General features: G+C 53.6%; 1 protein-coding gene across 1 annotated transcript in view; it reads left to right on the top strand.

Annotated features, from left to right (window-relative positions):
- The window catches only part of IFI35 (interferon induced protein 35), a 35,969-nt gene extending 14,935 nt beyond the window's left edge, over positions 1-21,034 (top strand). The window contains exons 11-12 of the mRNA XM_075580176.1: positions 17,760-17,866; positions 20,251-21,034. Of these exons, the coding sequence (XP_075436291.1) occupies positions 17,760-17,866; positions 20,251-20,442 (299 nt within the window). The 3' untranslated portion in view covers positions 20,443-21,034. The remainder of the gene's footprint in view (positions 1-17,759; positions 17,867-20,250) is intronic.
- Positions 21,035-24,841: the final 3,807 nt, after the last annotated feature.

Raw genomic sequence — 24,841 nt, 5'->3', positions numbered from 1 at the left:
GGCGGGGGTGAGAGGTACGTGTCCTTGATGCCTGTGTATTAGGAGGGGGTGAGAGGTACGTGTCCCTGATGCCTGTGTATTAGGAGGGGGTGAGAGGTACGTGTCCCTGATGTCTGTGTATTAGGAGGGGGTGAGAGGTACGTGCCCCTGATGCCTGTGTATTAGGAGGGGGTGAGAGGTACGTGTCCCTGATGTCTGTGTATTAGGAGGGGGTGAGAGGTACGTGCCCCTGATGCCTGTGTATTAGGAGGGGGTGAGAGGTACGTGTCCCTGATGCCTGTGTATTACGAGGGGGTGAGAGGTACGTGTCCCTGATGTCTGTGTATTAGGAGGGGGTGAGAGTATCTGTCCCTGATGTCTCTGTATTAGGAGTGGGCGTGAGGTACGTGTCCCTGATGTCTGTGTATTAGGAGGGGGTGAGAGTATGTGTCCCTGATGCCTGTGTATTAGGAGGGGGTGAGAGTATGTGTCCCTGATGTCTGTGTATTAGGAGGGGGTGAGAGGTACGTGTCCCTGATGTCTGTGTATTAGGAGGGGGTGAGGGGTACGTGTCCCTGATGCCTGTGTATTAGCATGGGGTGAGAGTATGTGTCCCTGATGCCTGTGTATTAGCAGGGGGTTCGAGTATGTGTCCCTGATGCCTGTGTATTAGGAGGGGGTGAGAGGTACGTGTCCCTGATGCCTGTGTATTAGGAGGGGGTGAGAGGTACGTGTCGCTGATGCCTGTGTATTAGGAGGGGGTGAGAGGTATGTGTCCCTGATGTCTGTGTATTAGGAGGGGGTGAGAGGTACGTGTCCCTGATGCCTGTGTATTAGCAGGGGGTTCGAGTATGTGTCCCTGATGCCTGTGTATTAGGAGGGGGTGAGAGGTACGTGTCCCTGATGTCTGTGTATTAGGAGGGGGTGAGAGGTACGTGTCCCTGATGCCTGTGTATTAGGAGGGGGTGAGAGGTACGTGCCCCTGATGCCTGTGTATTAGGAGGGGTGAGAGGTACGTGTCCCTGATGCCTGTGTATTAGGAGGGGGTGAGAGGTACGTGTCCCTGATGCCTGTGTATTAGGAGGGGGTGAGAGTATGTGTCCCTGATGCCTGTGTATTAGGAGGGGGAGAGAGGTACGTGTCCCTGATGTCTGTGTATTAGGAGGGGGTGAGAGTATCTGTCCCTGATGTCTGTGTATTAGGTGGGGGTGGGAGGTACGTGTCCCTGATGCCTGTGTATTAGGAGGGGGTGAGAGGTACATGTCCCTGATGCCTGTGTATTAGGAGTGGGTGAGAGGTACGTGTCCCTGATGCCTGTGTATTAGGAGGGGGTGAGAGGTACGTGTCCCTGATGCCTGTGTATTAGGAGGGGGTGAGAGGTACGTGTCCCTGATGTCTGTGTATTAGGAGAGGGTGAGAGTATGTGTCCCTGATGTCTGTGTATTAGGAGGGGGTGAGAGGTACGTGTCCCTGATGTCTGTGTATTAGGAGAGGGTGAGAGTATGTGTCCCTGATGTCTGTGTATTAGGAGGGGGTGAGAGGTACGTGTCCCTGATGTCTGTGTATTAGGAGGGGGTGAGAGGTACGTGTCCCTGATGCCTGTGTATTAGGAGGGGGTGAGAGTATGTGTCCCTGATGCCTGTGTATTAGGAGGGGGAGAGAGGTACGTGTCCCTGATGTCTGTGTATTAGGAGGGGGTGAGAGTATCTGTCCCTGATGTCTGTGTATTAGGTGGGGGTGGGAGGTACGTGTCCCTGATGCCTGTGTATTAGGAGAGGGTGAGAGTATGTGTCCCTGATGTCTGTGTATTAGGAGGGGGTGAGAGGTACGTGTCCCTGATGCCTGTGTATTAGGAGGGGGTGAGAGGTACGTGTCCCTGATGCCTGTGTATTAGGAGGGGGTGAGAGGTGCGTGTCCCTGATGTCTGTGTATTAGGAGGGGGTGAGAGGTACGTGTCCCTGATGTCTGTGTATTAGGAGGGGGTGAGAGGTACGTGTCCCTGATGCCTGTGTATTAGGAGGGGGTGAGAGGTGCGTGTCCCTGATGCCTGTGTATTAGGAGGGGGTGAGAGGTACGTGTCCCTGATGCCTGTGTATTAGGAGTGGGTGAGAGGTATGTGTTCCTGATGTCTGTGTATTAGGAGGGGGTGAGAGGTACGTGTACCTGATGCCTGTGTATTAGGAGGGCGGGGTGAGAGGTACGTGTCCCTGATGTCTGTGTATTAGGAGGGGGTGAGAGGTACGTGCCCCTGATGCCTGTGTATTAGGAGTGGGTGAGAAGTACGTGTCCCTGATGCCTGTGAATTAGGAGGGGGTGAGAGGTACGTGTCCCTGATGCCTGTGTATTAGGAGGGGGTGAGAGGTACGTGTCCCTGATGTCTGTGTATTAGGAGGGGGTGAGAGGTACGTGTCCCTGATGCCTGTGTATTAGGAGGGGGTGAGAGGTACGTGCCCCTGATGCCTGTGTATTAGGAGTGGGTGAGAAGTACGTGTCCCTGATGCCTGTGTATTAGGAGTGGGTGAGAGGTACGTGTCCCTGATGTCTGTGTATGAGGAGGGGGTGAGAGGTACGTGTCCCTGATGCCTGTGTATTAGGAGGGGGTGAGAGGTACGTGTCCCTGATGCCTGTGTATTAGGAGTGGGTGAGAGGTACGTGCCCCTGATGCCTGTGTATTAGGAGGGGGTGAGAGGTACGTGTCCCTGATGCCTGTGTATTAGGAGGGGGTGAGAGGTACGTGTCCCTGATGACTGTGTATTAGGAGGGGGTGAGAGGTATGTGTCCCTGATGCCTGTGTATTAGGAGGGGGTGAGAGGTACGTGTCCCTGATGTCTGTGTATTAGGAGTGGGTGAGAGGTACGTGTCCCTGATGCCTGTGTATTAGGAGGGGGTGAGAGTATGTGTCCCTGATGTCTGTGTATTAGGAGGGGGTGAGAGGTACATGTCCCTGATGTCTGTGTATTAGGAGGGGGTGAGAGGTACGTGTCCCTGATGCCTGTGTATTAGGAGGGGGTGAGAGGTACGTGTCCCTGATGTCTGTGTATTAGGAGGGGGTGAGAGGTACGTGTCCCTGATGCCTGTGTATTAGGAGGGGGTGAGAGGTATGTGTCCCTGATGTCTGTGTATTAGGCGGGGGTGAGAGGTACGTGTCCCTGATGCCTGTGTATTAGGAGGGGGTGAGAGGTACGTGTCCCTGATGCCTGTGTATTAGGAGGGGGTGAGAGGTACATGTCCCTGATGCCTGTGTATTAGGAGGGGGTGAGAGGTACGTGTCCCTGATGCCTGTGTATTAGGAGGGGGTGAGGGGTACGTGTCCCTGATGCCTGTGTATTAGGAGGGGGTGAGAGGTACGTGTCCCTGATGCCTGTGTATTAGGAGGGGGTGAGAGGTATGTGTCCCTGATGCCTGTGTATTAGGAGTGGGTGAGAGGTACGTGTCCCTGATGCCTGTGTATTAGGAGGGGGTGAGAGGTACGTGTCCCTGATGCCTGTGTATTAGGAGGGGGTGAGAGGTATGTGTCCCTGATGCCTGTGTATTAGGCGGGGGTGAGAGGTACGTGTCCCTGATGCCTGTGTATTAGGAGGGGGTGAGAGGTACGTGTCCCTGATGTCTGTGTATTAGGAGTGGGTGAGAGGTACGTGTCCCTGATGCCTGTGTATTAGGAGGGGGTGAGAGTATGTGTCCCTGATGCCTGTGTATTAGTAGGGGGTGAGAGGTACGTGTCCCTGATGCCTGTGTATTAGGAGGGGGTGAGAGGTACGTGTCCCTGATGCCTGTGTATTAGGAGGGGGTGAGAGGTACGTGTCCCTGATGTCTGTGTATTAGGAGGGGGTGAGAGGTACGTGTCCCTGATGCCTGTGTATTAGGAGGGGGTGAGAGGTACGTGTCCCTGATGCCTGTGTATTAGGAGGGGGTGAGAGGTACGTGTCCCTGATGTCTGTGTATTAGGAGGGGGTGAGAGGTACGTGTCCCTGATGTCTGTGTATTAGGAGGGGGTGAGAGGTACGTGTTCCTGCTGTCTGTGTATTAGGAGGAGGGGGTGAGAGGTGCGTGTCCCTGATGCCTGTGTATTAGGAGGGGGTGAGAGGTACGTGTCCCTGATGTCTGTGTATTAGGAGGGGGCGTGAGGTACGTGTCCCTGATGTCTGTGTATTAGGAGGAGGGGGTGAGAGGTGCGTGTCCCTGATGCCTGTGTATTAGGAGGGGGTGAGAGTATGTGTCCCTGATGCCTGTGTATTAGTAGGGGGTGAGAGGTACGTGTCCCTGATGTCTGTGTATTAGGAGGGGGTGAGAGGTACGTGTCCCTGATGTCTGTGTATTAGGAGGGGGTGAGAGGTACGTGTCCCTGATGTCTCTGTATTAGGAGGGGGTGAGAGGTATGTGTCCCTGATGCCTGTGTATTAGGAGGGGGTGAGAGTATCTGTCCCTGATGTCTGTGTATTAGGAGGGGGTGAGAGGTACGTGTCCCTGATGCCTGTGTATTAGGAGGGGGTGAGAGTATCTGTCCCTGATGTCTGTGTATTAGGAGGGGGTGAGAGGTGCGTGTCCCTGATGCCTGTGTATTAGGAGGGGGTGAGAGGTATGTGTCCCTGATGTCTGTGTATTAGGAGGGGGTGAGAGGCACGTGTCCCTGATGTCTCTGTATTAGGAGGGGGAGAGAGGTACGTGTCCCTGATGTCTGTGTATTAGGAGGGGGTGAGAGTATCTGTCCCTGATGTCTGTGTATTAGGAGGGGGTGAGAGGTAAGTGTCCCTGATGTCTGTGTATTAGGAGGGGTGAGAGGTACGTGTCCCTGATGCCTGTGTATTAGGAGGGGGTGAGAGGTACATGTCCCTGATGTCTGTGTATTAGGAGGGGGTGAGAGTATGTGTCCCTGATGCCTGTGTATTAGGAGAGGGTGAGAGGTACGTGTCCCTGATGCCTGTGTATTAGGAGGGGGTGAGAGGTACGTGTCCCTGATGTCTGTGTATTAGGAGGGGGTGAGAGGTATGTGTCCCTGATGTCTCTGTATTAGGAGTGGGTGTGAGGTACGTGTCCCTGATGCCTGTGTATTAGGAGTGGGTGAGAGGTACGTGTCCCTGATGTCTGTGTATTAGGAGGGGGTGAGAGGTACGTGTCCCTGATGCCTGTGTATTAGGAGTGGGTGAGAGCTATGTGTCCCTGATGCCTGTGTATTAGGAGTGGGTGAGAGGTACGTGTCCCTGATGTCTGTGTATTAGGAGGGGGTGAGAGGTATGTGTCCCTGATGTCTCTGTATTAGGAGGGGGTGAGAGGTACGTGTCCCTGATGTCTGTGTATTAGGAGGGGGTGAGAGGTACGTGTCCTTGATGTCTGTGTATTAGGAGGGGGTGAGAGGTACGTGTCCCTGATGTCTGTGTATTAGGAGGGGGTGAGAGGTACGTGTCCCTGATGCCTGTGTATTAGGAGGGGGTGAGAGGTACGTGTCCCTGATGCCTGTGTATTAGGAGGGGGTGAGAGGTACGTGTCCCTGATGCCTGTGTATTAGGAGGGGGTGAGAGGTACGTGTCCCTGTTGCCTGTGTATTAGGAGTGGGTGAGAGGTACGTGTCCCTGATGCCTGTGTATTAGGAGGGGGTGAGAGGTGCGTGTCCCTGATGCCTGTGTATTAGGCGGGGGTGAGAGTATCTGTCCCTGATGTCTGTGTATTAGGAGGGGGTGAGAGCTACGTGTCCCTGATGTCTGTGTATTAGGAGGGGGTGAGAGTATCTGTCCCTGATGTCTGTGTATTAGGAGGGGGTGAGAGTATGTGTCCCTGATGCCTGTGTATTAGGAGGGGGTGAGAGGTACGTGTCCCTGATGCCTGTGTATTAGGAGGGGGTGAGAGGTACATGTCCCTGATGTCTGTGTATTAGGAGGGGGTGAGAGGTACGTGTCCCTGATGTCTGTGTATTAGGAGGGGGTGTGAGGTACGTGTCCCTGATGTCTCTGTATTAGGAGGGGGTGAGAGGTACGTGTCCCTGATGCCTGTGTATTAGGAGGGGGTGAGAGGTACGTGTCCCTGATGTCTGTGTATTAGGAGGGGGTGAGAGGTACGTGTCCCTGATGCCTGTGTATTAGGAGGGGGTGAGAGGTACGTGTCCCTGATGCCTGTGTATTAGGAGGGGGTGAGAGGTACGTGTCCCTGATGCCTGTGTATTAGGAGGGGGTGAGAGGTATGTGTCCCTGATGCCTGTGTATTAGGAGGGGGTGAGAGGTACGTGTCCCTGATGCCTGTGTATTAGGAGGGGGTGAGAGGTACGTGTCCCTGATGTCTGTGTATTAGGAGAGGGTGAGAGTATGTGTCCCTGATGTCTGTGTATTAGCAGGGGGTGAGAGGTGCGTGTCCCTGATGTCTGTGTATTAGGAGGGGGTGAGAGGTACGTGTCCCTGATGTCTGTGTATTAGGAGGGGGTGAGAGGTACGTGTCCCTGATGTCTCTGTATTAGGAGGGGGTGAGAGGTACGTGTCCCTGATGCCTGTGTATTAGGAGGGGGTGAGAGGTACGTGTCCCTGATGTCTGTGTATTAGGAGGGGGTGAGAGGTACGTGTCCCTGATGTCTGTGTATTAGGAGGGGGTGAGAGGTACGTGTCCCTGATGCCTGTGTATTAGGAGGGGGTGAGAGGTACGTGTCCCTGATGCCTGTGTATTAGGAGGGGGTGAGAGGTACGTGTCCCTGATGTCTGTGTATTAGGAGGGGGTGAGAGGTATGTGTCCCTGATGTCTCTGTATTAGGAGGGGGTGAGAGGTACGTGTCCCTGATGTCTCTGTATTAGGAGGGGGTGAGAGGTACGTGTCCCTGATGTCTGTGTATTAGGAGGGGGTGAGAGGTATGTGTCCCTGATGCCTGTGTATTAGGAGGGGGTGAGAGGTACGTGTCCCTGATGCCTGTGTATTAGGAGGGGGTGAGAGGTACGTGTCCCTGATGTCTGTGTATTAGGCGGGGTGAGAGGTACGTGTCCCTGATGCCTGTGTATTAGGAGGGGGTGAGAGTATCTGTCCCTGATGTCTGTGTATTAGGAGGGGGTGAGAGTATGTGTCCCTGATGTCTCTGTATTAGGAGGGGGTGAGAGGTACGTGTCCCTGATGCCTGTGTATTAGGAGGGGGTGAGAGGTACGTGTCCCTGATGCCTGTGTATTAGGAGGGGGTGAGAGTATCTGTCCCCGATGCCTGTGTATTAGGAGGGGGTGAGAGGTACGTGTGCCTGATGCCTGTGTATTAGGAGGGGGTGAGAGGTACGTGTCCCCGATGCCTGTGTATTAGGAGGGGGTGAGAGTATGTGTCCCTGATGCCTGTGTATTAGGAGTGGGTGAGAGGTACGTGTCCCTAATGTCTGTGTATTAGGCGGGGTTGAGAGGTACGTGTCCCTGATGCCTGTGTATTAGGAGGGGGTGAGAGGTACGTGTCCCTGATGCCTGTGTATTAGGAGGGGGTGAGAGGTACGTGTCCCCGATGCCTGTGTATTAGGAGGGGGTGAGAGGTACGTGCCCCTGATGCCTGTGTATTAGGAGTGGGTGAGAAGTACGTGTCCCTGATGCCTGTGTATTAGGAGGGGGTGAGAGGTACGTGTCCCTGATGTCTGTGTATTAGGAGGGGGTGAGAGGTACGTGTCCCTGATGCCTGTGTATTAGGAGGGGGTGAGAGGTACGTGTCCCTGATGCCTGTGTATTAGGAGGGGGTGAGAGGTACGTGTCCCTGATGCCTGTGTATTAGGAGGGGGTGAGGTATGTGTCCCTGATGTTTGTGTATTAGGCGCGGGTGAGAGCTACGTGTCCCTGACGTCTGTGTATAAGGAGGGGGTGAGAGGTACGTGTCCCTGATGCCTGTGTATTAGGAGTGGGTGAGAGCTACGTGTCCCTGACGTCTGTGTATAAGGAGGGGGTGAGAGGTACGTGTCCCTGATGCCTGTGTATTAGGAGTGGGTGAGAGCTACGTGTCCCTGACGTCTGTGTATAAGGAGGGGGTGAGAGGTACGTGTCCCTGATGTCTGTGTATTAGGAGGGGGTGAGGGGTACGTGTCCCTGATGCCTGTGTATTAGGAGGGGGTGAGAGGTACATGTCCCTGATGCCTGTGTATTAGGAGGGGGTGAGAGGTGCGTGTCCCTGATGCCTGTGTATTAGGAGGGGGTGAGAGGTACGTGTCCCTGATGCCTGTGTATTAGGAGGGGGTGAGAGGTACGTGTCCCTGATGCCTGTGTATTAGGAATGGGTGAGAGGTACGTGTCCCTGATGCCTGTGTATTAGGGGGGGGTGAGAGGTACGTGCCCCTGATGCCTGTGTATTAGGAGGGGGTGAGAGGTATGTGTCCCTGATGCCTGTGTATTAGGAGGGGGTGAGAGGTATGTGTCCCTGATGCCTGTGTATTAGGAGGGGGTGAGAGGTACGTGTCCCTGATGCCTGTGTATTAGGAGGGGGTGAGAGGTACGTGTCCCTGATGCCTGTGTATTAGGAGGGGGTGAGAGGTACGTGTCCCTGATGTCTCTGTATTAGGAGGGGGTGAGAGTATCTGTCCCTGATGTCTGTGTATTAGGAGGGGGTGAGAGGTACGTGTCCCTGATGTCTGTGTATTAGGAGGGGGTGAGAGGTATGTGTCCCTGATGTCTCTGTATTAGGAGTGGGTGTGAGGTACGTGTCCCTGATGTCTCTGTATTAGGAGGGGGTGAGAGGTACGTGTCCCTGATGTCTCTGTATTAGGAGGGGGTGAGAGTATGTGTCCCTGATGCCTGTGTATTAGGAGGGGGTGAGAGGTACGTGTCCCTGATGTCTGTGTATTAGGAGGGGGTGAGAGGTATGTGTCCCTGATGTCTCTGTATTAGGAGGGGGTGAGAGGTATGTGTCCCTGATGCCTGTGTATTAGGAGGGGGTGAGAGGTATGTGTCCCTGATGCCTGTGTATTAGGAGGGGGTGAGAGGTACGTGTCCCTGATGCCTGTGTATTAGGAGGGGGTGAGAGGTACGTGTCCCTGATGCCTGTGTATTAGGAGGGGGTGAGAGGTACGTGTCCCTGATGTCTCTGTATTAGGAGGGGGTGAGAGTATCTGTCCCTGATGTCTGTGTATTAGGAGGGGGTGAGAGGTACGTGTCCCTGATGTCTGTGTATTAGGAGGGGGTGAGAGGTATGTGTCCCTGATGTCTCTGTATTAGGAGTGGGTGTGAGGTACGTGTCCCTGATGTCTCTGTATTAGGAGGGGGTGAGAGGTACGTGTCCCTGATGTCTCTGTATTAGGAGGGGGTGAGAGTATGTGTCCCTGATGCCTGTGTATTAGGAGGGGGTGAGAGGTACGTGTCCCTGATGTCTGTGTATTAGGAGGGGGTGAGAGGTACGTGTCCCTGATGTCTCTGTATTAGGAGGGGGTGAGAGGTACGTGTCCCTGATGTCTCTGTATTAGGAGGGGGTGAGAGTATGTGTCCCTGATGCCTGTGTATTAGGAGGGGGTGTGAGGTACGTGTCCCTGATGTCTCTGTATTAGGAGGGGGTGAGAGGTACGTGTCCTTGATGTCTGTGTATTAGGAGGGGGTGAGAGGTACGTGTCCCTGATGTCTGTGTATTAGGAGGGGGTGAGAGGTACGTGTCCCTGATGCCTGTGTATTAGGAGGGGGTGAGAGGTACGTGTCCCTGATGCCTGTGTATTAGGAGGGGGTGAGAGCTACGTGTCCCTGATGTCTGTGTATTAGGAGGGGGTGAGAGGTACGTGTCCCTGTTGCCTGTGTATTAGGAGGGGGTGAGGTACGTGTCCCTGATGTCTGTGTATTAGGAGGGGGTGAGAGGTGCGTGTCCCTGATGTCTGTGTATTAGGAGGAGTGGGTGAGAGGTACGTGTCCCTGATGCCTGTGTATTAGGAGGGGGTGAGAGGTGCGTGTCCCTGATGCCTGTGTATTAGGAGGGGGTGAGAGCTACGTGTCCCTGATGTCTGTGTATTAGGAGGGGATGAGACAGGTATGGGTCCCTGATGCCTGTGTATTAGGAGGGGGTGAGAGTATCTGTCCCTGATGTCTGTGTATTAGCAGGGGGTGAGAGTATGTGTCCCTGATGCCTGTGTATTAGGAGGGGGTGAGAGGTACGTGTCCCTGATGTCTGTGTATTAGGAGGGGGTGAGAGGTATGTGTCCCTGATGTCTCTGTATTAGGAGTGGGTGTGAGGTACGTGTCCCTGATGTCTCTGTATTAGGAGGGGGTGAGAGGTACGTGTCCTTGATGTCTGTGTATTAGGAGGGGGTGAGAGGTACGTGTCCCTGATGTCTGTGTATTAGGAGGGGGTGAGAGGTACGTGTCCCTGATGCCTGTGTATTAGGAGGGGGTGAGAGGTACGTGTCCCTGATGCCTGTGTATTAGGAGGGGGTGAGAGCTACGTGTCCCTGATGTCTGTGTATTAGGAGGGGGTGAGAGGTACGTGTCCCTGTTGCCTGTGTATTAGGAGTGGGTGAGAGGTACGTGTCCCTGATGCCTGTGTATTAGGAGGGGGTGAGAGGTACGTGTCCCTGATGTCTGTGTATTAGGAGGGGGTGAGAGGTGCGTGTCCCTGATGCCTGTGTATTAGGAGTGGGTGAGAGGTACGTGTCCCTGATGTCTGTGTATTAGGAGGGGGTGAGAGGTGCGTGTCCCTGATGCCTGTGTATTAGGAGGGGGTGAGAGCTACGTGTCCCTGATGTCTGTGTATTAGGAGGGGGTGAGAGCTACGTGTCCCTGATGCCTGTGTATTACGAGGGGGTGAGAGGTACGTATCCCTGATGCCTGTGTATTAGGAGGGGGTGAGAGGTACGTGTCCCTGATGCCTGTGTATTAGGAGGGGGTGAGAGGTACGTGTCCCTGATGTCTGTGTATTAGGAGGGGGTGAGAGGTACGTGTCCCTGTTGCCTGTGTATTAGGAGTGGGTGAGAGGTACGTGTCCCTGATGCCTGTGTATTAGGAGGGGGTGAGAGGTGCGTGTCCCTGATGCCTGTGTATTAGGAGTGGGTGAGAGGTACGTGTCCCTGATGCCTGTGTATTAGGAGGGGGTGAGAGGTACGTGTCCCTGTTGCCTGTGTATTAGGAGTGGGTGAGAGGTACGTGTCCCTGATGCCTGTGTATTAGGAGGGGGTGAGAGGTGCGTGTCCCTGATGCCTGTGTATTAGGAGTAGGTGAGAGGTACGTGTCCCTGATCTCTGCGTATTAGGAGTGGGTGAGAGGTACGTGTCCCTGATGCCTGTGTATTAGGAGGGGGTGAGAGGTACGTGCCCCTGATGCCTGTGTATTAGGAGTGGGTGAGAGGTACGTGTCCCTGATGTCTGTGTATTAGGAGTGGGTGAGAGGTACGTGTCCCTGATGCCTGTGTATTAGGAGGGGGTGAGAGGTACGTGTCCCTGATGCCTGTGTATTAGGAGGGGGTGAGAGGTACGTGTCCCTGATGCCTGTGTATTAGGAGGGGGTGAGAGGTACGTGTCCCTGTGTATTAGGAGGGGGTGAGAGGTACGTGCCCCTGATGCCTGTGTATTAGGAGGGGGTGAGAGGTACGTGTCCCTGTGTATTAGGAGGGGGTGAGAGGTACGTGCCCCTGATGCCTGTGTATTAGGAGTGGGTGAGAGGTGCGTGTCCCTGATGCCTGTGTATTAGGAGTGGGTGAGAGGTACGTGTCCCTGATGCCTGTGTATTAGGAGGGGGTGAGAGGTACGTGTCCCTGATGTCTGTGTATTAGGAGGGGTGAGAGGTACGTGTCCCTGATGCCTGTGTATTAGGAGGGGGTGAGAGGTACGTGTCCCTGATGCCTGTGTATTAGGAGGGGGTGAGAGGTACGTGTCCCTGATGCCTGTGTATTAGGAGGGGGTGAGAGGTACGTGTCCCTGATGCCTGTGTATTAGGAGGGGGTGAGGTACGTGTCCCTGATCTCTGTGTATTAGGAGGAGGGGGTGAGAGGTATGTGTCCCTGATGTCTGTGTATTAGGAGGGGGTGAGAGGTACGTGTCCCTGATGCCTGTGTATTAGGAGGGGGTGAGAGGTGCGTGTCCCTGATGCCTGTGTATTAGGAGGGGGTGAGAGGTGCGTGACCCTGATGTCTGTGTATTAGGAGGGGGTGAGAGGTACTTGTCCCTGATGCCTGTGTATTAGGAGGGGGTGAGAGGTACGTGTCCCTGATGCCTGTGTATTAGGAGGGGGTGAGAGGTACGTGTCCCTGATATCTGTGTATTAGGAGGGGGTGAGAGGTACGTGTCCCTGATGCCTGTGTATTAGGAGGGGGTGAGAGGTACGTATCCCTGATGCCTGTGTATTAGGAGGGGGTGAGAGGTACGTGTCCCTGATGCCTGTGTATTAGGAGGGGGTGAGAGGTACGTGTCCCTGATGCCTGTGTATTAGGAGTGGGTGAGAGGTACGTGTCCCTGATGCCTGTGTATTAGGAGGGGGTGAGAGGTACGTGTCCCTGATGCCTGTGTATTAGGAGGGGGTGAGGTACGTGTCCCTGATCTCTGTGTATTAGGAGGAGGGGGTGAGAGGTATGTGTCCCTGATGCCTGTGTATTAGGAGTGGCTGAGAGGTACGTGTCCCTGATGCCTGTGTATTAGGAGGGGGTGAGAGGTACGTGTCCCTGATGCCTGTGTATTAGGAGTGGGTGAGAGTTACGTGTCCCTGATGTCTGTGTATTAGGAGGGGGTGAGAGGTACGTGTCCCTGATGCCTGTGTATTAGGAGGGGGTGAGAGGCACGTGTCCCTGATGCCTGTGTATTAGGAGGGGGTGAGAGGTATGTGTCCCTGATGTCTGTGTATTAGGAGGGAGTGAGAGGTACGTGTCCCTGATGCCTGTGTATTAGGAGGGGGTGAGAGGTACGTGTCCCTGATGCCTGTGTATTAGGAGGGGGTGAGAGGTACGTGTCCCTGATGCCTGTGTATTAGGAGGGGGTGAGAGGTACGTGCCCCTGATGCCTGTGTATTAGGAGGGGGTGAGAGGTACGTGCCCCTGATGCCTGTGTATTAGGGGGGGGTGAGAGGTATGTGTCCCTGTGTATTAGGAGTGGCTGAGAGGTACGTGTCCCTGATGCCTGTGTATTAGGAGGGGGTGAGAGGTACGTGTCCCTGATGCCTGTGTATTAGGAGTGGGTGAGAGTTACGTGTCCCTGATGTCTGTGTATTAGGAGGGGGTGAGAGGTACGTGTCCCTGATGCCTGTGTATTAGGAGGGGGTGAGAGGCACGTGTCCCTGATGCCTGTGTATTAGGAGGGGGTGAGAGGTATGTGTCCCTGATGTCTGTGTATTAGGAGGGAGTGAGAGGTACGTGTCCCTGATGCCTGTGTATTAGGAGGGGGTGAGAGGTGCATGTCCCTGATGCCTGTGTATTAGGAGGGGGTGAGAGGTACGTGTCCCTCATGCCTGTGTATTAGGAGGGGGTGAGAGGTACGTGTCCCTGATGTCTCTGTATTAGGAGTGGGTGAGAGGTACGTGTCCCTGATGCCTGTGTATTAGGAGGGGGTGAGAGGTGCGTGTCCCTGATGCCTGTGTATTAGGAGGGAGTGAGAGGTACGTGTCCCTGATGCCTGTGTATTAGGAGGGGGTGAGAGGTGCATGTCCCTGATGCCTGTGTATTAGGAGGGGGTGAGAGGTACGTGTCCCTCATGCCTGTGTATTAGGAGGAGGTGAGAGGTACGTGTCCCTGATGCCTGTGTATTAGGAGGGGGTGAGAGGTACGTGTCCCTGATGTCTCTGTATTAGGAGTGGGTGAGAGGTACGTGTCCCTGATGCCTGTGTATTAGGAGTGGGCGTGAGGTACGTGTCCCTGATGCCTGTGTATTAGGAGGGGGTGAGAGGTACGTGTCCCTGATGCCTGTGTATTAGGAGGGGGTGAGAGGTACGTGTCCCTGATGCCTGTGTATTAGGAGGGGGTGAGAGGTACGTGCCCCTGATGCCTGTGTATTAGGAGGGGGTGAGAGGTACGTGTCCCTGATGCCTGTGTATTAGGAGGGGGTGAGAGGTACGTGTCCCTGATGCCTGTGTATTAGGAGGGGGTGAGAGGTACGTGTCCCTGATGCCTGTGTATTAGGAGTGGGTGAGAGGTACGTGTCCCTGATGCCTGTGTATTAGGAGGGGGTGAGGTACGTGTCCCTGATCTCTGTGTATTAGGAGGAGGGGGTGAGAGGTATGTGTCCCTGATGCCTGTGTATTAGGAGTGGGTGAGAGGTACGTGTCCCTGATGCCTGTGTATTAGGAGGGGGTGAGGTACGTGTCCCTGATCTCTGTGTATTAGGAGGAGGGGGTGAGAGGTATGTGTCCCTGATGTCTGTGTATTAGGAGGGGGTGAGAGGTACGTGTCCCTGATGCCTGTGTATTAGGAGGGGGTGAGAGGTGCGTGTCCCTGATGCCTGTGTATTAGGAGGGGCTGAGAGGTACGTGTCCCTGATGCCTGTGTATTAGGAGGGGGTGAGAGGTGCGTGTCCCTGATGCCTGTGTATTAGGAGGGGCTGAGAGGTACGTGTCCCTGATGCCTGTGTATTAGGAGGGGGTGAGAGGTACGTGTCCCTGATGCCTGTGTATTAGGAGTGTGAGAGGTACGTGTCCCTGATGTCTGTGTATTAGGAGGGGGTGAGAGGTACGTGTCCCTGATGCCTGTGTATTAGGAGTGTGAGAGGTACGTGTCCCTGATGTCTGTGTATTAGGAGGGGGTGAGAGGTACGTGTCCCTGATGCCTGTGTATTAGGAGGGGCTGAGAGGTACGTGTCCCTGATGCCTGTGTATTAGGAGGGGGTGAGAGGTGCGTGTCCCTGATGCCTGTGTATTAGGAGTGGGTGAGAGGTACGTGTCCCTGATGCCTGTGTATTAGGAGTGGGTGAGAGTTACGTGTCCCTGATGCCTGTGTATTAGGAGGGGTGAGAGGTACGTGTCCCTGATGCCTGTGTATTAGGAGAGGGTGAGAGTATGTGTCCCTGATGCCTGTGTATTAGGAGGGAGTGAGAGGTACGTGTCCCTGATGCCTGTGTATTAGGAGGGGGTGAGAGGTACGTGTCCCTGATGCCTGTGTATTAGGAGTGGGTGAGAGGTATGTGTCCCTGATGTCTGTGTATTAGGAGGGGGTGAGAGGCACGTGTCCCTGATGCCTGTGTATTAGGAGGGGGTGAGAGGTACGTGTCCCTGATGCCTGTGTATTAGGAGGAGGGGGTGAGAGGTACGTGTCCCTGATGCCTGTGTATTAGGAGGGGGTGAGAGGTACGTGTCCCTGATGTCTGTGTATTAGGAGGGGGTGAGACAGGTATGTGTCCCTGATGCCTGTGTATTAGGAGGGGGTGAGACAGGTATGTGTCCCTGATGCCTGTGTATTAGGAGGGGGTGAGAGGTATGTGTCCCTGATGTCTGTGTATTAGGAGTGGGTGAGAGGCGCGTGTCCCTGATGCCTGTGTATTAGTAGGGGGTGAGAGGTACGTGTCCCTGATGTCTGTGTATTAGGAGGGAGTGAGAGGTACGTGTCCCTGATGCCTGTGTATTAGGAGGGGGTGAGAGGTACGTGTCCCTGATGCCTGTGTATTAGGAGGGGGTGAGAGGTACGTGTCCCTGATGCCTGTGTATTAGGAGGGGGTGAGAGGTACGTGTCCCTGATGTCTGTGTATTAGGAGGGGGTGAGAGGTACGTGCCCCTGATGCCTGTGTATTAGGAGGGGGTGAGAGGTACGTGTCCCTGATGCCTGTGTATTAGGAGGGAGTGAGAGGTACGTGTCCCTGATGCCTGTGTATTAGGAGGGGGTGAGAGGTACTTGTCCCTGATGTCTGTGTATTAGGAGGGGGTGAGAGGTGCATGTCCCTGATGCCTGTGTATTAGGAGGGGGTGAGAGGTACGTGTCCCTCATGCCTGTGTATTAGGAGGGGGTGAGAGGTACGTGTCCCTGATGTCTCTGTATTAGGAGTGGGTGAGAGGTACGTGTCCCTGATGCCTGTGTATTAGGAGGGGGTGAGAGGTGCGTGTCCCTGATGCCTGTGTATTAGGAGGGAGTGAGAGGTACGTGTCCCTGATGCCTGTGTATTAGGAGGGGGTGAGAGGTACGTGTCCCTGATGTCTCTGTATTAGGAGTGGGTGAGAGGTACGTGTCCCTGATGCCTGTGTATTAGGAGTGGGCGTGAGGTACGTGTCCCTGATGCCTGTGTATTAGGCGGGGGTGAGAGGTACGTGCCCCTGATGCCTGTGTATTAGGAGGGGGTGAGAGGTGCGTGTCCCTGATGTCTGTGTATTAGGAGGGGGTGAGAGGTACGTGCCCCTGATCTCTGTGTATTAGGAGGGGGTGAGAGGTACGTGCCCCTGATGTCTGTGTATTAGGAGGGGGTGAGAGGTATGTGTCCCTGATCTCTGTGTATTAGGAGGGGGTGAGAGGTACGTGTCCCTGATGTCTGTGTATTAGGAGGGGGTGAGAGGTATGTGTCCCTGATCTCTGTGTATTAGGAGGGGGTGAGAGGTACTTGTCCCTGATGTCTGTGTATTAGGAGGGGGTGAGAGGTGCATGTCCCTGATGCCTGTGTATTAGGAGGGGGTGAGAGGTACGTGTCCCTGATGCCTGTGTATTAGGAGGGGGTGAGAGGTACGTGTCCCTGATGTCTCTGTATTAGGAGTGGGTGAGAGGTACGTGTCCCTGATGCCTGTGTATTAGGAGGGGGTGAGAGGTGCGTGTCCCTGATGCCTGTGTATTAGGAGGGAGTGAGAGGTACGTGTCCCTGATGCCTGTGTATTAGGAGGGGGTGAGAGGTACGTGTCCCTGATGTCTCTGTATTAGGAGTGGGTGAGAGGTACGTGTCCCTGATGCCTGTGTATTAGGAGTGGGCGTGAGGTACGTGTCCCTGATGCCTGTGTATTAGGCGGGGGTGAGAGGTACGTGCCCCTGATGCCTGTGTATTAGGAGGGGGTGAGAGGTGCGTGTCCCTGATGTCTGTGTATTAGGAGGGGGTGAGAGGTACGTGCCCCTGATCTCTGTGTATTAGGAGGGGGTGAGAGGTACGTGCCCCTGATGTCTGTGTATTAGGAGGGGGTGAGAGGTATGTGTCCCTGATCTCTGTGTATTAGGAGGGGGTGAGAGGTACGTGTCCCTGATGTCTGTGTATTAGGAGGGGGTGAGAGGTATGTGTCCCTGATCTCTGTGTATTAGGAGGGGGTGAGAGGTGCATGTCCCTGATGCCTGTGTATTAGGAGGGGGTGAGAGGTACGTGCCCCTGATGCCTGTGTATTAGGAGGGGGTGAGAGGTATGTGTCCCTGATCTCTGTGTATTAGGAGGGGGTGAGAGGTGCATGTCCCTGATGCCTGTGTATTAGGAGGGGGTGAGAGGTACGTGTCCCTGATGCCTGTGTATTAGGAGGGGGTGAGAGGTACGTGTCCCTGATGCCTGTGTATTAGGAGGGGTGAGAGGTATGTGTCCCTGATGCCTGTGTATTAGGAGAGGGTGAGAGGTACGTGCCCCTGATGCCTGTGTATTAGGAGGGGGTGAGAGGTACGTGTCCCTGATGCCTGTGTATTAGGAGGGGGTGAGAGGTGCGTGACCCTGATGCCTGTGTATTAGGAGGGGGTGAGAGGTACGTGTCCCTGATGCCTGTGTATTAGGAGGGGGTGAGAGGTACGTGCCCCTGATGCCTGTGTATTAGGAGGGGGTGAGAGGTACGTGCCCCTGATGCCTGTGTATTAGGGGGGGGTGAGAGGTACGTGCCCCTGATGCCTGTGTATTAGGAGGGGGTGAGAGGTGCATGTCCCTGATGCCTGTGTATTAGGAGGGGGTGAGAGGTACGTGCCCCTGATGCCTGTGTATTAGGAGGGGGTGAGAGGTACGTGTCCCTGATGCCTGTGTATTATCTCCCCCTAGTGGCCGCGCGCCTGACAGAGACAAAGTTCTTCCATGTACCTTTTGAGGACAGCATGTGCAAAGTGCAGGTGACGCCATCCTTGAATGGTCATGTCAAAAACCGCCAGGTGAGGGCGCTGGAGATCTTGTACACTGAAGGGTTTTCATCACTGCAATTTAACCCATGCCATTCCTTTTAGTTAAGGGGTCAGTCCCTCCTAGGGGCAAAGTGTACTAATGGCAGTGATAGGGTTAAGGGGTCAGTCCCTCCTAGGGGCAAAGTGTACTAATGGCAGTGACAGGGTTAAGGGGTCAGTCTCTCCTAGGGGCAAAGTGTACTAATGGCAGTGACATGGTTAAGGGGTCAGTCCCTCCTAGGGGCAAAGTGTGCTAATGGCAGTGACATGGTTAAGGGGTCAGTGTCTCCTACGGGCAAAGTGTACTACTGGCAGTGACATGGTTAAGAGGTCAGTCCCTCCTAGGGGAAAAGTGTACTAATGGCAGTGACATGGCTAAGGGATCAGTCTCTCCTAGGGGCAAAGTGTACTAATGGCAGTGACATGGTTAAGGGGTCAGTCCCTCCTAGGGGCAAAGTGTACTAATGGCAGTGACATGGTTAAGGGGTCAGTCCCTCCTAGGGGCAAAGTGTACTAATGGCAGTGACATGGTTAAGGGGTCAGTCCCTCCTAGGGGCAAAGTGTACTAATGGCAGTGACATGGTTAAGGGGTCAGCCTCTCCTAGGGGCAAAGTGTACTAATGGCAGTGACATGGTTAAGGGGTCAGTCCCTCCTAGGGGCAAAGTGTACTAATGGCAGTGACATGGTTAAGGGGTCAGTCCCTCCTAGGGACAACGTGTACTAATGGCAGTGACATGGTTAAGGGGTCAGTCCCTCCTAGGGGCAAAGTGTACTAATGGCAGTGACATGGTTAAGGGGTCAGTCCCTCCTAGGGGCAAAGTGTACTAATGGCAGTGACATGGTTAAGGGGCCAGTCTCTCCTAGGGGCAAAGTGTACTAATGGCAGTGACATGGTTAAGGGGTCAGTCCCTCCTAGGGGCAAAGTGTACTAATGGCAGTGACATGGTTAAGGGGTCACATCTTGGTGAATTATGCATTTCTTACCCAAATCTGACACCTATAAGTATATTTAATGTATTAATAAAGTGAGACTGGGGAGGGTGTGTGATTTCCTCTGGATGCTCCCTTGTGTGAGATGTCACGGTGTCTGATGTCACTGTGTCTGATGTCACTGTGTGTGATGTCACTGTGTCTGATGTCACTGTGTCTGATGTCACTGTGTCTGATGTCACTGTGTCTGATGTCACTGTGTGTGATGTCACTGTGTCTGATGTCACTGTGTCTGATGTCACTGTGTCTGATGTCACTATGTCTGATGTCACTGTGTGTGATGTCACTGTGTCTGATGTCACTGTGTCTGATGTCACTGTGTGTGATGTCACTGTGTGTGATGTCACTGTGTGTGATGTCACTGTGTGTGATGTCACTGTGTGATGCTTGTACAGTGGTACCTAACAGGGGTTTGCGGACTCCAATATTTTACCCCCCTCCCCAGAAACATTAAATAGCAGCTCCCGGGCGGTATAGCGGGTTCCAGAGCCCGTGTGGGGACAGCGCACTTAGTAAATCCCCAATCTGCACCTTAGCGCGGGGGCTGTAGCTGTCACCAGGAACTTCCCACAATGCTTTGCAGCCACAGCAGCAAGGCGCTGAACAAAGGTCCCCCCCCCCCGCCCCTCCCCCCCCGAAGAAGTTCTGTCCTAGAGCGAAACGCGCGTCGGGCGATGACGTCAGCGCGGCTAAGACACAGGTCCCCTCCGGGGTGCGCACTCACGAGCTAGAACCCCCTGCACAACTTCATGAACAGTCCAACTAATAGCCAGCTAAACGCAGACGTGGACCCGCCGAGGTGACCACGAGAGACGGCCACGTTGCAGCCTGTTCATGTTCGTTAAACCCGATTCCACACACCAGGTAGATATTATCTTTGATGACGCGACCTCGTGAGTTAACGCAGCGCCATCGTACTCTACAGTAGGTCATATCAAGCTCTTATTTGGGATCTAGTGGCGACATCGTAAGCAACCATGTTTTATTATGAACTATACGCGGATCCCATTGGATGGGGCAGGTTTGAGTTCCTTAGGTGCATTTACCCTACTATGGTACTCCAAATACTCTGATATATATTGAAGAATATTCTACCAACTCTATATATGTACCGGTGGAATAAGCCTTAGATTGTATAAAGGGGCCTCCAACTATTCACTATAGGAAGTGGTATCCCGAGGGGGAGTGGAAGAACCATGGGACCATTGGTTACAAATGTTGTCTACAACACGAGAAGACTCCCCACCTCACCAAAGGCGACCCCAAAGTGTGCGTTCAACGTCCAACGCCAACCATTCCCCTATGCCACTTCTCTCTCGTCTTGACACTCCATAATATTTGCTGTCTCCTCTCTCTCTCCCTCCCCCCCCCCCCCTCCGGGCAGATGAAGACCGTGGCATGCAACCGGACAGTCCTGATCACCGGCGTCCCGGACATCGCCGACCCCGAGAACCTGAGGGAACTGCTGGAGATCTACTTCCAAAAGCCGAGCAACGGAGGGGGAGAGGTCCAAGCCCTGGAATATGTCCCGGAAGGGAAGCACGCCTTGGCCGTCTTTGAAGATGACGTCGATTGAGCGTACATGGGGGGGGGGCGGGGGTGGGGGGGGGAGAGACACACACAAACTACGACGTGACGGGGGGTGTCCCCCCCCACCCCAAAATATAAAGTTAGCACTATCACCGTCTTCCGTAGAAAAAAAAATGGCCATGTTTGCCAAACAGTGCTATTCGGTAACGCGTCGGTTGACAGCTTTAGCTGGCTTGAGTGAATGGGCAGTCCGCGGCCTTATGGGATAGCACTGCTTGGTAGACATGGTCCCCAATCAGCCGTTAACCTGCCTACTGGTATCTGGTGGTAAAAGCAATGAAGGGTTTATAATCTTTTCTCCGGGAACGCTCCTCGGCGACTCCGGTTTATCTGTGGCGGTAATAAAACAATTTACCGGTGCATGAACACAAGAGGACTTTATAACACTTATCATTTTTAATATTAAAAGGCGCAAATTAAACATATTAAAACACGCCACGAGTTCCTTTTGGTCGTGGCCGGAACAGTGTCCGTCTGAGACGGAAGAGAACAATCCTTTATCTTTAATTCTTTTGAGTTATTGGGGACACAGAAACCCGAATGTATCTCATCTTCACAATAAATCAGAATAAAGTTTGTTGGCAAGCTGTTGCTTTTAAAGTACTCTTTCCCTGGGGAGATACGCAATTGCTACAAAAGTATCCCTCATTCCCCCAAGCGCCAGCTTTTTGCCCCTTACCGCCTCTGCCAGGAGGCTGTTCCGGGAATCCACCACCCTTTCGGTACCTCCTCACATTTCCCGTGAGCCTCCTGCCGTCCAGTGTCTGAGAACGGCCTCTTGTTCTTGCTCTTCTCTCTCATTGAAATATGCTTCCTTCCTGCCCCTTGTTGAATATATATATATATATATGGGACAGTTTCTATCCTATCTCCCCCTCTCCCTTCCCTACTCCAAACTGCACATGGTGAGGCTGCCTGGTCTCTCCTGGTAGGTTTTTTAATGTGTAGACTTGGCACCATTTTAATAACCCTTCTTTAATTTGTGTCTGTCTGGAAATAATAAATATATATAATTATTCATGTATACATACCCGCACGCTCCCCTCTCTCTCCATTCTCTCTCCCCCCTCTCTCCCTCTCCCCTCTCTCCCCTTCTTCTCTCGCTTTCTTCTCTCTTTTCTCTCCTCCCCCTGGTTGTAGCCAGAAATCAGGACTTGGGGATCCTGGCTGATGTGATGCTCCTAAGTCCCATCACAAAGGAGAACTGGGGTCACTGGAGAGTGGGTAGAGAGGAGAACCTAGTGGCAGAGACCTCTGCCCCCTCATCCCTATAGACTATGTCCGCCTGACCTCTCTACCTGGGCATAAATCTTCACCCCTTCCCATTTATATAATTGGATGGGGGTGGTCAGCAGTGCTGGGATGAGGTCACTAGAATTGTGGGAAGAGGAGTGTTGGTGTGGACACATGCTGTCCGGCAGTGCCAGGGGAAGTGGAGTGTTGGTATGGACACATGCTGTCCGGCAGGACCTTGAGAAGAGGAGCGAGTAGAGTGACTGGTGTTGGATGAAATGGCTGAAGACTTCCGCTCAGTTAGACATCGCTGACGGCGATGAGGGGACAGAGTTCTCCTCTACACCCATTATCCAGGCCACTAGCCCAGGGTGACCCGCCTCCCCCTCTGTGTGATTTCTTGCTAGACCGAGGGGACCTCTGTGTCATAACCTAGTCCAGACCACACTCCAGGTTGAGATACTACACTAAGTCAATAAAGAACTGTCCAATTGGCTGCCTCGTGCATGTAGTCCATAAGTCTGGCCACACATGAGTTGGGTTCCTGTAAGACCAGCTGTAGGTTATGGAACATGCATAGGATTTCCTTGGTGGTATCTCCATCCAGCACAAGTAGAGGACCTCTGGCCACACATAAGTTGGGTTCCTGTAAGACCAGCTGTAGATTATGGAACATGCATAGGATTTCCTTGGCGGTAGCTCCATCCAGCACAAGTAGAGGACCTCTGACCACACATGAGTTGGGTTCCTGTAAGACCAGCTGTAGGTTATGGAACATGCATAGGATTTCCTTGGTGGTATCTCCATCCACTACAAGTAGAGGACCTCTGGCCACACATGAGTTGGGTTCCTGTAAGACCAGCTGTAGGTTATGGAACATGCATAGGATTTCCTTGGCGGTAACTCCATCCAGCACAAGTAGAGGACCTCTGACCACACATGAGTTGGGTTCCTGTAAGACCAGCTGTAGATTATGGAACATGCATAGGATTTCCTTGGCGGTAGCTCCATCCAGCACAAGTAGAGGACCTCTGACCACACATGAGTTGGGTTCCTGTAAGACCAGCTGTAGGTTATGGAACATGCATAGGATTTCCTTGGCGGTATCTCCATCCAGCACAAGTAGAGGACCTCTGGCCACACATGAGTTGGGTTCCTGTAAGACCAGCTGTAGGTTATGGAACATGCATAGGATTTCCTTGGCGGTATCTCCATCCAGCACAAGTAGAGGACCTCTGACCACACATGAGTTGGGTTCCTGTAAGACCAGCTGTAGGTTATGGAACATGCATAGGATTTCCTTGGCGGTATCTACATCCAGCACAAGTAGAGGACCTCTGACCACACATGAGTTGGGTTCCTGTAAGACCAGCTGTAGGTTATGGAACATGCATAGGATTTCCTTGGCGGTAGCTCCATCCAGCACAAGTAGAGGACCTCTGACCACACATGAGTTGGGTTCCTGTAAGACCAGCTGTAGATTATGGAACATGCATAGGATTTCCTTGGCGGTAGCTCCATCCAGCACAAGTAGAGGACCTCTGACCACACATGAGTTGGGTTCCTGTAAGACCAGCTGTAGGTTATGGAACATGCATAGGATTTCCTTGGCGGTATCTCCATCCAGCACAAGTAGAGGACCTCTGACCACACATGAGTTGGGTTCCTGTAAGACCAGCTGTAGGTTATGGAACATGCATAGGATTTCCTTGGTGGTATCTCCATCCAGCACAAGTAGAGGAGCTACAACGGTAAATCTTTTTAATGTGCAACGTGGTTGGATGGTATAAAAGAACATGGGTCTCTCAAATGGGAATAAATTCGGAAATACAAGAGTTGAGAGTCTCGAGGGTCCCGCTGACATGGGGGGGGGGGGGGGTGGGGGGAGAGACCGGCAGCTTCAGGTGGTGAGGCTGGCTGGCTGTAGCTAGAAGTTCGGCCCAAAAGCTGGGTCCAGTTTCTACGTCGGGACCTCAGGGCCACTGTCTGCCACTGGGGTTACAGTATACATTACCTTGGGGGCGAAACGTCCGGCAGCGAAATGTCCCAGCGGCGGAAAAGTCAGAGAGGGGGCGGTGTTGAAGAGGGGCGCCGTAGTCATGGCCGACCTACACCCTGCTGTCTTCCACCGGCCCCAAAGGTGGAAACTGCTGTCTGTGAGCAGGTTTGGCAGGACCTGCACTTCTTTAACCCCAGCTGTGCTGGAATGCTGTGTAATAACGGCAGGCATAAACTTATAGGGCTCCCATGTTAAATTGGTTGAGAAGTAAAAAGTGACGCACTGCGCTCGTTTGCATGTCATTACCCAGAATCCCCGGCTGCAGTAGTGGAAGCATTGTATGCCAAGAGATAATGGGGAAGGAGACCACGAGGGGTATTTTTATTTGCTGTACAAACGGCTCATATAATCCACCTGTAGAAAGGTTCACAATGTTTATTTGAAACAAGTATGTCACGTACAGTATTCTATACACAGAGAGGGGGTTCAGGTTTATTATAGGAGGGGAAAATATGCAAGGACCCCCGTTATGAGCAATAGCTAATTGGGTGAGAGAGGGGCGGATAGCCGGGTTGAGAGAGGACGAGGGGGGGAGAAAGGAAGAGGGGGGGGGAGAGATGAGAGGGAGAGGGGGGAGAGAGAGAGGGAGAGGGGGGAAGAGAGGGAGGGAGAGAGAAGGGGGGGAGAGAGAAGGGGGGAAGGAGAGGGAGGGGAGAGGGAAAAGAGACAGAGGGGGAAGAGAGAGGGGGAGGGCGAGAGAGAAAGAGGGGGGGAGGGCGGGGGGAGAGGGGAGGGCGGGGTAGAGAGAGGGGGGAGGGCGGGGGAGAGAGAGGGGGGAGAGGGGGAGGGCGAGAGAGAGGGGGAGGGAGAGAGGGGGAGGGCTGGGGAGAGGGAGGGAGAGGGGGAAGGGCGGGGGAGAGAGGGGGGAGGGCGAGAGAGAGAGAAGGGCGATTCAGTCTGTGTCAGTGACTATAAGCGAAGGACGAAAATATTTTAAGGTAAGCCCCGTGTGCACTGTCATTTTACGCATCGTTTTCCTAGGCATCGCCCTATTGCGCGCGTAATAAATGGTGGTGTAAAAACGTTATGAGCCTTTAATATGCATTCACAAGGGAAAAAATGGCTATGTTCCACTTTTCGGCGATTTTCGCTT

The sequence above is a fragment of the Ascaphus truei genome, chromosome 23 (assembly GCF_040206685.1).
Source record: "Ascaphus truei isolate aAscTru1 chromosome 23, aAscTru1.hap1, whole genome shotgun sequence".
NCBI classification, from domain to species: Eukaryota; Metazoa; Chordata; class Amphibia; order Anura; family Ascaphidae; genus Ascaphus; species Ascaphus truei.
Note: the sequence above shows the minus strand (reverse complement) of the source record. Positions and strands in the feature narration are given on the sequence as shown.